At 33.9% G+C, this 13,256-nt stretch overlaps 1 protein-coding gene across 3 annotated transcripts in view; it reads left to right on the top strand.

Annotated features, from left to right (window-relative positions):
- Positions 1 to 13,256, top strand: part of LOC100254157 (uncharacterized) — a 64,570-nt gene that overhangs the window by 38,814 nt on the left and 12,500 nt on the right. For all 3 annotated transcript variants that reach the window (XM_002268279.4, XM_010663971.3, XM_010663972.2), the window contains exons 6-9: positions 4,106 to 4,257; positions 5,039 to 5,157; positions 7,157 to 7,320; positions 7,417 to 7,491. In XM_002268279.4, the coding sequence (XP_002268315.1) occupies positions 4,106 to 4,257; positions 5,039 to 5,157; positions 7,157 to 7,320; positions 7,417 to 7,491 (510 nt within the window). The remainder of the gene's footprint in view (positions 1 to 4,105; positions 4,258 to 5,038; positions 5,158 to 7,156; positions 7,321 to 7,416; positions 7,492 to 13,256) is intronic.

The raw sequence follows: 13,256 nt of genomic DNA, 5'->3' as shown, positions 1-13,256 counted from the left end.
TTTCCCATTCAGCCAACCAAGTCATAGATCAATTAGCCAAACAAGGAGCTGAGTATTTTGCCTCCTTTGTTAGAGATTCTCTTTCCCCTTGAGTGTGCTATTTGTTTCTGTTCTTTGTATCTTGATTTTTATTTGTAATGTTGGGTTAGTTCTCATGGGGCTTGACACTTGTTTACTTTAAATCCTTTTTTTTTCTACAACCTTGAAGGATTGCTCATCCTTCATGTATTTATCTTTAAAGATAAATGAAGTTGTTTGTTGTTCAAAAAAAGAAAAAAAGGTAAAATAACTCTTTAAATATTCTACTAAAAATAAATTTGTAAGAAAATTAATTTGATAAGATGTTAAAAACAAAGAAGATGCATGCTCAATTTTCCCTCAATTCAATATTTATGTAGAAAAATAAAGTGGTCATAATTGGAAGGTGTGAAAATTTTAAATGCAGCTTTTAATAATCTTAATATTTGAAAAAAAAAACTAGCCAAAAAAAAATTATCAAACCGATTTTTTAAAGATCTTCAAAAGAAGTTCCAAATAAAGCACATAAGTTTTAAAAAATAATAATTTCATTGGAAAGTTTTCAATTTTTTTTTTTTTTAAATAAATGAATATAAGTGGATTGAGAGGAATATAGGATAATCTTAATGAAAAAGTCAACTTAATACAAGTTGAAGAAGGATTTGTGTAATTTTAGTTTAAAGTTATTTGCTTGCAAGATATCATATGTATGCATTGTGTATACCTTCCTGCTTTTTCTTTCGTTGATCATACAATCTTTACTTACCTATCAAAAAAAAAAAAAAAAAAATTAAAAATGTTATTTTCCTACATGATATCATGTGTTTTTTTAAAAGAAAGAATTTGTGTAATTTACCTTAAAGTAATTTACTTGTAACACATCATATGTGTTTTTTTTTCTTAAAAAACCCAATTGAAGATTAATTAGTTCATTTTTATTTTTTCAAACAATTAAATAAGCGATTAAGTCTTGATAAGAGATATTAAATGGTAATATATATATATATATTTTTTTTTTAATTTTGAAATTTCTTATGAATTTTTATTATATATATTTTTGAGGGGTGGGAGGTATTTTCATTTTTCTTTTTTATTTTCAAAAACCCCATGAGAGAAAATAGAGTTTTGGATTTTCAAGGGGAGTGCATGCATCCTCATGCACACATTGGTTCGGCATAATGCTTATGCATATCATTTCCTATTCTATTTGCTATAGTTGCCTTATAAGGTGCTTAGGCTAAGGATGCGTGGGAGGAATTAGGAGAGGGCATTGGAAATTCTATTTATTAAGATTGTTTCATGATTGAGAGCTGGAAAGTAGAGACATATCTTTTGAGGCTCAACATAAATTAGTGAAGAAGGATGGGAAGGTGCTTAAGTATATCTTTCTTATTTTATTTGCTATAGTTGCATTATAGGGTGCTTAGGTTAAGGACATGTGGGGGGAATTAGGAGAGGGCATTGGAAATTCTATTTTTTTTTTTTTTTTGATAGGTAATAAAAAAATTGTGTTAGTATAAAGAAAGAATACACGATGTATACAAAGCAATAGCAACCGAGCTACCAAAAAGGGCACGAAGACACAAAAATCTACAATCGTGCCTTCCACAAAGCCTAACCAATTCACAAAGTTAATCAATAACATGGGGCCATGCCCACTATACAATCTAACCCACTCCTAAAAAAGGTACATAAAAGAGTTTTATCAAATGGTTCATGGTTTTGCAATTATCAAAAGCTCTCTTATTCCTCTCCCTTTGAATGGTCTAAAACAAACACAATAGAACAACCTTCCCAGGCAAAGAAGCTGATTGTCGATGACACCTAGGAATTTCAAATTATGCCAAATGGAAAAATCTTTGCTCTCCTAATTGCCATAGAAGTGTAAAAGGACTTGATTGAGAAACTACCATTTTTTGTAACCAACCACACCATAATGTCTTCAATGCCCGCACTAATGGAGTACCCATACAACCTCCTAAAAAAGACTTCACCTCCACTAATTACCAATCATGCAATTGCCTTCCAAACCTAGGATTCTAGCTACCATTGTCCCATACATCAACCACCCAAGAATTTTTTGAAGAGGCTATAAAAAGGAGTTTTGAGAAACACTCCCTCAAAGGTGTGTCCCCACACCATTTGTCCTTTTAGAATTTCACCTTGTTCCCAAATCCAATCTTAAAACTTGTATTCCTTGAAATCCTCCTAGCCACCTCTAGTAGGCTTCCACACCCCCACTGCATGCACCTCTCACTTCTTATAGTGCATCATCCTCCTTCTGTTTGCCTATACTTGCCTACAATCACCCATTTCCAAAGAGGGTTCCTTTCACTCCCAAATCTCAAAGACTATTTCCCCTTAAGGCCTTATTGAGGATGGATAAATTTCTAATGCCCAAGCTCCCTTTTTGTTTTTCCATGCAAATAGTAGACTAATTAACCGGATACAACTTCCAATCCAAGCCCCCCATCCCCCCCACAAAGGAAGTCCCTTTAAATCTTTTCCAATCTAATAGCTACCCTCTTAGAGATGACAAAAAGGGATATGTTGCTTTGAGGCTCAACATAAATTAGTGAAGAAGGATGGAAAGGATATGTTTCTTTGGTTGGATTTGGAGGAGAGAAATTAGTCTAGGCCTTCTATTTTTGTTTGGGGCAAAGAGATGGGGCACTCACTTGGGGAAGGTTGTTTGGAGCTTTTTGGGTAACAAGACTTGGGCTCTTTGCATGGGAAGCAACTTGGGAGATGATTTTGATGCTGGATCAGTTAAAAAGGAGATAATGGACCTTGGCGAATGGATGTTATCTTTGCAAGGGTGAAGAATCAATTGGCCACATCCTTCTTCACTGTGCTAAAATGATAATTTTGTGACATTTTCCCTTCTCTCCCTTTGGCATAGAATAGGTGGTGCCTTCAATAAGAGATTGTTTTAAGTTGACATGGGACTTTTGTGCAGAAGAAATATAGAAAGGTGTGAAAGTATGCTTCTTGGTCCTTATTGGACTATTTAGGAGAAAAATCATAAAGCATTTGAAAATGTGGAGTGATAGGGTCAGATTCCCAAGAATTAATTCCACTATTCCCTTTTGCTTTGGGCTAAAAAATTCCTTTATAAGGCTTCAATGTATACATTAAATCTTGTTGACCGGTTGAGTACCAGTTAATAAGAGGGAGTTGCTTTCTGGTTCTCTTTTCTATTTCTGTGCCATTTAGCCCTTCGTATATTTCCTATGTACTTTGGTGCATCCCTTTTTATTAAGGTATAAATGATATTTTGCTTACCCATAAAAAGGGGAGTGTTTATAGAGAGAAAAGTTTAACTAGACTTTAGTTACTATGAGTTTCTTTAAAAATGAAAAGGAGTATAAGACAAACTAGATCATAGTTGTTAAAGGCCTTTAGGCACTCCTAGGCCCTAGGCGCAACTATTCCCCATGTATGTCACCTTATCTGCTAAGTAGTTGCTTTGTTGAAGAGGCATGTCCCCCCTTCTCTCTCTCTCTCTCTTTAATTTTTTTTTGAAGCTCTTGTGAAAAATGTTGTTGTTTTGCATCACCTTTCCCCTTATTTACACTGAATATATTTGGTGATATCTCATATGACAAATATTTGCATGCCTGAACTTGATCGCACTTTATTTTATTGCAAATGTGCTCCAGATTGCACTTCATTTCACCCAAACACATGCCTTCGGTTGGACCTGCCTAGGCCCTTGGAGATCTTTGCCCTTAAGTGTGGCTTGCGACTTTCAGAACTATGCCATGACTTTTAAACACATATATATAGTAATAAGCTTGTGGAGTATTGACTTCCATAAGCTTCTCCTCTATTTTACCACTGTGTGTTTGGTCCTCAATTTGTAGTTTGTGGTCATACACAGTAATATCATTGTTTTTCAGGTTTCTTCATTGATCACAGATGTAACCTGGCATTAGTTCTTTAGGGGTTGGCATGCATAAAAAATCACTCAGGGAACTGTCTTAGAGATCTCAAAATGATTGCATTAAATAAGTCATTTCTTTCATTTTACAACTATGACTTTTGTAAAGCTTTATTTTTAAGATCTGTTCTTTCCATGTGACAGGTTTTTCTTGTATATTGGAGTTATTGGCTGAACCCTTGTATATACTTTCTCAGAACTTGCATCTCCTAGAACTGCGGTTAATTGTTGAAACTGCAGCTACAATTTTGCGTTGCCTAACAACCTACATCCTCATTGTCAAGGAAACTGGAATGGTAAAAAATGATTAATTTACTATGTTCCGTCAAATTTTATGGCTCCCATTGTTATGGGCTTAAATGTTAGAATAACTGTGACTAGTTTTCCAACTTTATATGTTTTGATCAGGCATTTTGCTACTCATAACTCCTCAGAGATGTTGGATTCTTGTTGTATATGTATTATATTCACAATAATTCATGGTGGATGTTTTCTACTTTCCCCTAAATGGCTGGTGCAATGCACAGGAAATCATGAAGATAGAGGTTTCCAATGAACATCAAATCAGATGGTTGACTTGATCAAAGTGATATTTTACATATGTCTTAAAATAGGATTCTGAATCTTTTATGGCATAAATTTACTGGTAATTAGTGGTTTTTCTGGTGACATGGCATTATGTATCAATTCAACTTTTTATTAATTCCAGTGATGTGCAGGAAAGGTGGAAAAAAAATATTTTAGGAGAAAAATTGCAACTTAGATAAGTACAACTCAAGTAATTGAACTAATTTTGATGAGGTTAATTGTTATTTCTAATTTTCTCTATTTCTCTATCTTGTCATCAACTAATTTTGATGAGGTTAATTGTTATTTCTAAATTGCTCTATTGCTCTATCTTGTCATCTGGTAAACACTCTAAATTTCACTATGACTCAGTCAACCTATTTGCCTTTTTTTTTTTCCCAATAATTTATAAGGCTTGGTAAAAGTTTTCATTTTCTGATATATGGATCAAATGATTATGTATTTGATAGAACTACTAAGTATCATGAATTCATTGCTTTCTTCTTGCAGGAGAAAGGGCTTGTATTTGCATTTTCGCAAGTTGCATATGGGGTTTGCTTGTTTTTTGGTTATTGGAGCTATTTTCTTCTTTTTCGTGTATTTAAGATCTCTACACTTTTCCCTTTCAGGTATAGCTTCTTTGCTGTTGTGCATCATTTTCTCTTCATCTTTCGTTTTATGATGCTCTCTGATTCAAAAAAAATTCTTTAGGAGTTTAGAAACAGTTGCTTGAGTTAGATTTCTCATACATATTCTTTAACACATGAGGTGTTGGATACAACCATATGTTGTGTTTTTGCTAATCCATGTGTGTGTGTGCGTATATACATTTATTCTTTGTTTGAGTTTGTATATGTTGAACAACCATAAAAAGCAAAGAACAACGGAAGTAGTGATTTTGTAATAAGCCTGGTAATAGAGCACATTACATTCTTCACCACATCTTGAAGTAAATACTGGTGGATATAAGGTGTTCAACTCCCCATTTGTGTTCAAAACTCGTTGCATAGATTTTTCTTGATATCAATCTAGTTCTTCCTGAGCACTTCGTTATTTTCTTCCCAATGGCCCCCCTAGGTGCCAAGCATTGGTTCGTTAAGGAAATAGTGTTTCTGCAAATCCATATATGCATTCTTTATTTAAGTTTGTATGCGTTGAACAGCCATAAAAAGCAAATGGCAAGTTATTTACAATGAAAGTAATGATTTGTAATAAGCCTGGTATCAGAAAAGCACATTGTGTTGTTCATCATATCTTGATGTAAATAATGATGGATATAAGGTGTTGGATTCCCCATTTTTGTCTGAAACTTGTGGCATAAGATCTTTCTTAATGTCAATCTGGTTCACCTTTCTGAGCACTGCATTATTGCCTTTTCAATGGCTCCCCTAAGCTCCAACCACCGAGTTCTTTGAGGACAAGGCAAGGACTTCAAAAGTTCTTTGGGATACCATTCATTTCCTCATTTCTTTTTGGGCCTCTTGCACCACAACTTTTAAGGGCATTCCCCTTAATGTGGTTCAACTTGATTGGTTATCGGTGTGTATTTCCAAGGGTGTAAGGAGAGGTTGCTATTTGTATTTATGATATGATTTATGGTATACCACAGGTGTTTAAGTTTACTTACTACTTTGGAGGTTCCATTTGTTTAGCTTTTGTTTGTGGGAGGATTTCTCATCCTTCTATTGTACTTCTTAAATCCTAATTTAATAAATTACATTGTTGTTTCTCATCAAACAAAAAAAAAAAAAAAAAAAAATGTTTTGGTGAAGTGCCTTTTTGAATCTTCGACTTTTATTTGGATGTCATCTATGGCAAACCCTTTCCTTGGCTGGAAGCTGGCTTATTAAATCACATTTTGATTTGTAATAAAAAAAAATTGAAGTTTATAATATGATACCTATGTCAAAAGTAGTTATGCCAATACCCACCCCTGATATTGACTAGAAGAGGTTGTAACTGACCGGGTTTGGAACTATAAGGCAGTAATCCAAATCAGAAATGGTTTAAGTATTAGTTTGGATATCTGACCTAATAATCTGTGCTGATGCAACAACATTACAAGTGAATAGAAAAAATACACTGCTTATGAAAACAACAATAAAAACTTCAGCTTCACTATTAAATGTGCGATTGATAAGAACATAATATAAAAAGAATGAAGAAATCTAATCCTTCCTTTTTGTACAGTTATTTTCATTTTCTACAAACTGAACTGTCTATTTCTGATAGAAGTAAAACAATAGTAGATCTAATGGTGGATGCTAATCATGCCATAGATCTTACATTATATGCTTAGATATAAAATTGAATAACATGTTTTTCATCAGGAAGATCATGATATAAAATCCAATACCATGTCTTTCTTCAGAAAGATCATGTTGGATTCCAATATATCTGATTCTAATCTATTAGTTATCAATTGCATCGGTTTTATTATTCATTGTGTCATTCCCTTAAATCCAATTTTATTTTTATTTTATTTTATTATAATTATTTCTTCTAGTCAGTTTCATGCTAATAATTACCTTCCCTTGTTTCCTCAATTGCTTTATAAAGACAGTTGGCACATTCTTATTTTTGCCATTCTTACCAGAGTGTATTAAGAAATAACATATATCCTTGCAGAGTAGGAAATCAGATGGATGATGATGGGCAGCTTTCTAGCATGTGTGACTTGTTCAACTATCAATCTATTTGGAAGTTTTTCCTTCAAGAAGGAGAAAAAATCATCCTTATGTTCTTTGATACACCATATAATCAAGCTGTGTATGGACTAATAGACAAATTTGGTGAGTTTCTCTGTGATTATCCTATGCTTTCATGTGCTTAAATTTTGGGTTAGAATAGCAGTTTTTACTTGGCATGGATGCAATATCACATTTCAGGGAGCTTGGTGGTGAGGTTGGTGTTTCTTCCCTTTGAAGAAAGTTCATATACTACATTTGCAAGGTGTGCATCAGGTTTATGTCTCTCCTTCCTTTTTTTGCTGTTATGCTTTTTTAAATGAATGAAACCAGTTTATTTTCTTTTTTATCTCAGTTTTTAATTATTTTATTTGTTCTACTTAATTTTGTGCTATTGAATGTGTATTGTTAGTAAACCAAGAAGTGGGTTGGCTGTTCCTGACCCAAGCTGTGAAGAGCCCAGCCATTTTACGGTTGATAACATTACCCATGTATACTCATGTTGAATTAGGTTTGATAACTGAATGTGATGGATTGTGAGATCTTGCTATGGTAAAATCAAACTAGAAATTTTTTTGTTTCTAGGTGATTACAAAAAGGCTGTGTTACATGAAATCAAGTACATGCATTAAACAGTAGATTTGTATAGTCCTCGTATTTTGGTCAAGGCTGCACAACTAAATAGCTTAATTTCCATATTTTTTCATTTTATACTCTAGGCCAAATTGAAGTATGTAACTGATGATGTGCACTTTAAGTATTGAGGCCATGAACAATGAACTAGGAATTTGGTCTTCTTTTTCTTTGTTGGACACATTCTAAACCCAAATCCTTTCACTTGGTGTTTGACACATGTATTTTTCACATGGTTGTTAAAGGCGTTTTTAATCCCAAAATACAATGATTTCCCTAACTATTGAACCTTGTTTGCTAAGGCTTGGGCCTTGTCTTTCCTTTATTTGTTTATTTATCTATTTGTTTTAAACTTATGACAAAAAACCGTGTTGCCTTGCAGCCTCGTCTTCTCTTTTTTAAACTAGACATGCTTGCTGATATATGAACATTTGATCAATTTGACAATTTTGTTTAGGTAGAAGCTGAAAGAGATTTGATCAACAGTCTAGAAATAGTAAAAGAATATGTATGACAAATGTTTGCATGTCCAAATTTACTGTATTTTGTAAAATTGCACATGTGCCCTAGGTTTGTGCTTCACTTTAGTGAAAGCTTGTGCCTTGGGTGTTGGGATTAAACCTCTAAAAGCAAGATATGATGTAACAAAGTTAAACTTCATTGTCCCCTTGCTATCCCTTTTATGCATTGATATTGATATGAGCATTCAACTCACATCACTTGCATTGTACATGACTTGAATGTATTAAGAGTTACATAAGAGATACAAGTCATAGGTTCCTTATAAGATGATAAGTTGTTCACAATCAATTCATGGATTTGTGCAATTAAGTAGAAATTGTAGTTCATTACCTCTTAATTAGAGAGATGACTTATTTTGATCATCAAGATGAGTTTCCATGGTGAGTTAACTAATATGTATGGTTACACATCGGACAGAACCTATGGTGAATATGTAAGACTATAAGATAGTCATGATTCACCAAGGTACTATGTTGCATGGACTCTCAACCTTGAGCTTATCAACAGAAGGCTTTGACTTATGAGTGAGACCTAATGTGGTCATATATCCCTACAGATTATATCACTATTAATGGAGGCTAGTGGTAATAGGTATTTTCAATAGAGACACCATGATATCTCATGGGATTAGGATAACGTGTCTCCTTAGGTGATCCAAATGACACATGATCATGAAATTTGTGGCCGTAGTAATTCTTTTAGTGGAATTTGACATATATTTCTCGAAACTAGAGTATGTCAATTGATCACATAATAAGTGGATCTGTTACTCAAGAATTTGGAAGGTAATCTTGATGGGTTGATAATACTACCTTGTTAGATTATAGACACCAGTTTATGGGGAATCTGTATGCAATGGATAGTATGTCATGGACCTGAACTTTGTCTTCTTGTAATTTCATAGGATACTAGAGTGTAGTTGACTCCTTTTAGTGGATAAGTCAACTTTGGAATTGGATTATAAGGGAGTCCATATTTTCCTATGGATCCTAGTGGTCCTCGCTCAAACTTGTAGTTCATGGTGGCACATACATTGAGGGTATTCTAGGTATGTAATTCATAAGTTTGCATAAGGGTGCTTTAGTAAAAATGTCAGGTTGCACTAGATCTTATGAATTGATTTTTTTGGAACGAGTTAATTAATTAATTGAAACTAAATAGGACTAATTAATTAATTAAGACACAAGTGGGTTGGATTAGTTGACCCAAACCTAATTTGGGCTTAAGTCACTTAAGCCCATAAGGAAGCCCATGTAAACCTCCTTAGGGATTAAAGCTTCAAGTTTTATGTTTAGTGTTCTTAAATTCCAATGAGACGAACCCTAGTCACCCTCAAGGAGAGAGAGAGGAGTTCACCCTTCTCTTGTGCCTAGCATCCATGGAGGGAGAGATTGGGTGGAAGATCATTGGGTAGATGAGTTCTATGACAACCATGATGTCTTCATTGGATGGGATTTGATCTGGGAACATCTAGATAGCATGTTTGGCCCTTTTCTCTCTATATCTAATATTTGTATAGTTTTATAGCCATAGGTTTCTATTGCTTTAAATATAAAGAAGCTTAGGATAGGTGCATGCACCCTATGTGATCCAAGGTCAAGGAATGAAGTAATCCAAAGTTCCCATCATTGAGTTGCATTCAATGCTTAGGCGTTAGGAGATCTTTATGCCTTAAGTGCAGCTTGGCTTTTAAGAACTATGATTTCATATTCTTAGTAGTCATATGGACTCCCTTGAATTTCAAATATTATCTTCTAGCTAACTAATGCCTTGATAATGGACTTTTTTTTTTTTTTTTTTTTTTCAAGAGGTCAACAAATTGAATTGACCCACTAATTAGTGATTCAGTTTTGATTCTATTACCCTAATAGAGATTAGGTTGAGCATATTTCATCGTACCTTGTTTGCTTTAATCAAAATTACCATCTCCATGGAGAAAAGGACGCATAACAAAAGGGATCAAGTCGAGTTGTTTATCGTATTATTTTGTGCCTCATTTGTTTTAACTAAAATTACCACCTCTTATGGAGAAGAGAGGGGAAGTCACTTAAGAGGCTTGAGGGGAAGTATAAGGTGTGTTTGTGGAAGGCAATCAAAAGTGGGTGAGAGGTCTTTGACAATTGAATAGGATTTATGGTGGGCAATGGTCAAAGAATATAATTTTGGATGGGTAGGTGGTGGTGACTTATCGTTAGAGAAGTCTTTCCTTAAGTTGTTTCCTATAGCCATTGCCAAAGATGAATGGGTGGCAAAGGTGTGGGAGCTGGTTGGGAAAGGGGGGGCTTTCAAATTCCCGTTTCTCTTGATATATCCATGACTGATAATTAGAGAGGGTGGGGGCCTTTTTTTTAAGAGATTGCTAACACCAATAATTCAAAGGAATGAAGAGGATAAAAATGGTTTAATTGTAATCATAGTGTGGTAAATTTTTAGTTGTCTTTCTACTTCTTTGTCTACCAAAAGAATAGAGTCGTTCCTTTCAAGCATTATTTGGAGTCCTTAGGTTCCTTTGAGGCTTGACCCTTTTGCTTGGGAAGTAGGTTAGGGAAAGATCCAATGGTTTTAGAATTGGATTGGTCATTGAACCGGACAAGTTATCAGTTTACAGTGGTCGAACTAGTGATGTCATAAATATATAATTATATTTTATTAAAATTAAAAATAATTATAAAAAATTTAAAATATGTATAAAAAAACTTAAAATCAATAATATTTATTGAAAATGAATATAAATATGAAGATATATATTGAAAATGAATTATGTTATTTAATTTCATTTTACATATTAAATTTCATATTATTTTATAATTTTAAAAGATATTAAGTTATTTTATTTATATTTTTTTCAAATTTATTGTTATATAAATAAATATGATAAAATTGGTTAATGATGCAATTACTAACAAAAGTAGCATTTAGTGTAGTGGTTGTGGTGTCACATGTTTAACTTTTGGTCAATGGTTTGAGCCTCCACAATGACATGTGAATTTTTTAGCATAGAATGCCATCCCACATTGAAAACACTTGGAGAAAGTGAGGCCTTTAAATTTAAAATTCAACCTCTCTATGAAACAATGTTACACTTGGGCTTAAAGGGCCTTAGTGAATCCCGCAGAGACCTTTTGCCTAAATACAAAGTATAAGAGGCCTGTATTGAAGCCCAAATAAGAATTGGTTGAGTGAACCAAAATTGGCCAAATGGTCCACTGTTTTGGTGGTTCAACCTTCAGGTAGCCCGACTCAACCCTGGTTCAGTGGGTTCCCGACTCAACAAGTGAACTAAATTGGACCAGGCTCTAATCGATGGTTTGATTGGTCTGATTGGCCGGTCTGGTTCGGTTTTTAAAATACTGGAAAGATCTTGATGTTAGACTAGCATACAATGAGGGATGGATGTGGCCGAATAGATGCTATATGTGTAAAGGAGCCAAAGAAATAGTTGATCATATTCTCTTTCATTGCTTGAAAGCATATATGTGACAATTTATTTTCTATTTGGTATAAATTGGGTGATGTACTTTTCAATAAGAAGTGTTTTGTTGAGTTGACACGGTTCCTTTTTTGGGAAGAAGAGGAAGAAAGCTTGGAGAGCTCCTTTATTTTAGTTTTTTGGACCACATGGAAGGAAAGAAATAGGTGGTCATTTGAAATTAATGCATATGCGGATCAAATAATCAAATAGTTCTTCTTGTATTGTTATTTGGAGTGGGTTATAATGTATACAAGGGATTTTTCATTGTCCATGATAGGCTTCATTACCTAGCTAAGCTTTGAATGGAGAGATAGAGTTGTTGGTTTTTTTTTCCTCTCTCTCTCCTTTGTATAAGCTTTGTAAACTTTTGTGCAGTCTTTGCTAGGTGCTATTAATATATTTGCCATTTGCCTCTCAAAAAAGGTGTAGTCAACTCTAGGATCCATAAGAAATACGATCAAAGTGGAGTTGTTTCAAGATCGCGAAAGTAGTTTTTTAGTCAAACTAGATTCCTTTGTGAATTTTGTTAATTAATAAAATGTAGTATCTTTGTAGATTTAGGAATCTACAATATCAATAGCATCCTTGTTAGGTTAAGAGTCTAGGTTGAATTAAGAGTTTGTATGCACACTTACACTATTCTTATTGAGGAGATTATTATTCATTCAACAAAATTAATATTATTTTCTAAGCATTCTCTTGTGGGTTTTTACTTCTTATTTTCTTTCTTTCTGCTTTATCAATTTGTCATAAAGTAAAAAATCTATATTTAAATTATGGTTGGACATGTTAAGAGGTTGTGATGGACCAACAAATCATGATTGGCAAGTGGGGATGGAGATGAGCACATGGCTGAAAATTTGTCATGGGCTGTGCATTTGGGACTAATGGACGCCCATATGGGGATTTTAGGAGGTAATTGTGATTAAAGATGAGGCTTTTCTAAAAAGAGAAGATCATGATGTTTAGACATAGAAGTACCATGGGATGTAATGGATTGAAGAGATATTGAAGCATGCTCTTGATTTGAATGAAGGTTATTAGAACTAAACTTGCTGCTTTATTTACTTTTTATTTTTTTTTGGCAAAGTGCATGTTGAAGATAATATAAACTAGGAAGCAAGCAGAACTCTTTTAAGTGGGAATCAATTGCTGAAGAAAGAAACATGCTTTTTGGGAAACATAGATGGTATTGGTTTTCAATGGTGGAAGTGAGTTAAGAAGCAACTCACTTGCCAAGGCAAGCTGAAAAGTAGCACATGGGAACACATGAAGACGAAATGCTGAAGCAATTTTTGTTGGTAGATTATGCAATTAAGTTGTATGGGCAGGTTTGTTGCGCAAAACTATGCTAGTGGTGTTTAATAGTTATCCTATTTGGGTTTGCTTAAATGAGAGCAATAATGAAATGAGA

This window comes from Vitis vinifera, chromosome 16 (genome assembly GCF_030704535.1).
Source record: "Vitis vinifera cultivar Pinot Noir 40024 chromosome 16, ASM3070453v1".
Taxonomy (NCBI): domain Eukaryota; kingdom Viridiplantae; phylum Streptophyta; class Magnoliopsida; order Vitales; family Vitaceae; genus Vitis; species Vitis vinifera.
Note: the sequence above shows the minus strand (reverse complement) of the source record. Positions and strands in the feature narration are given on the sequence as shown.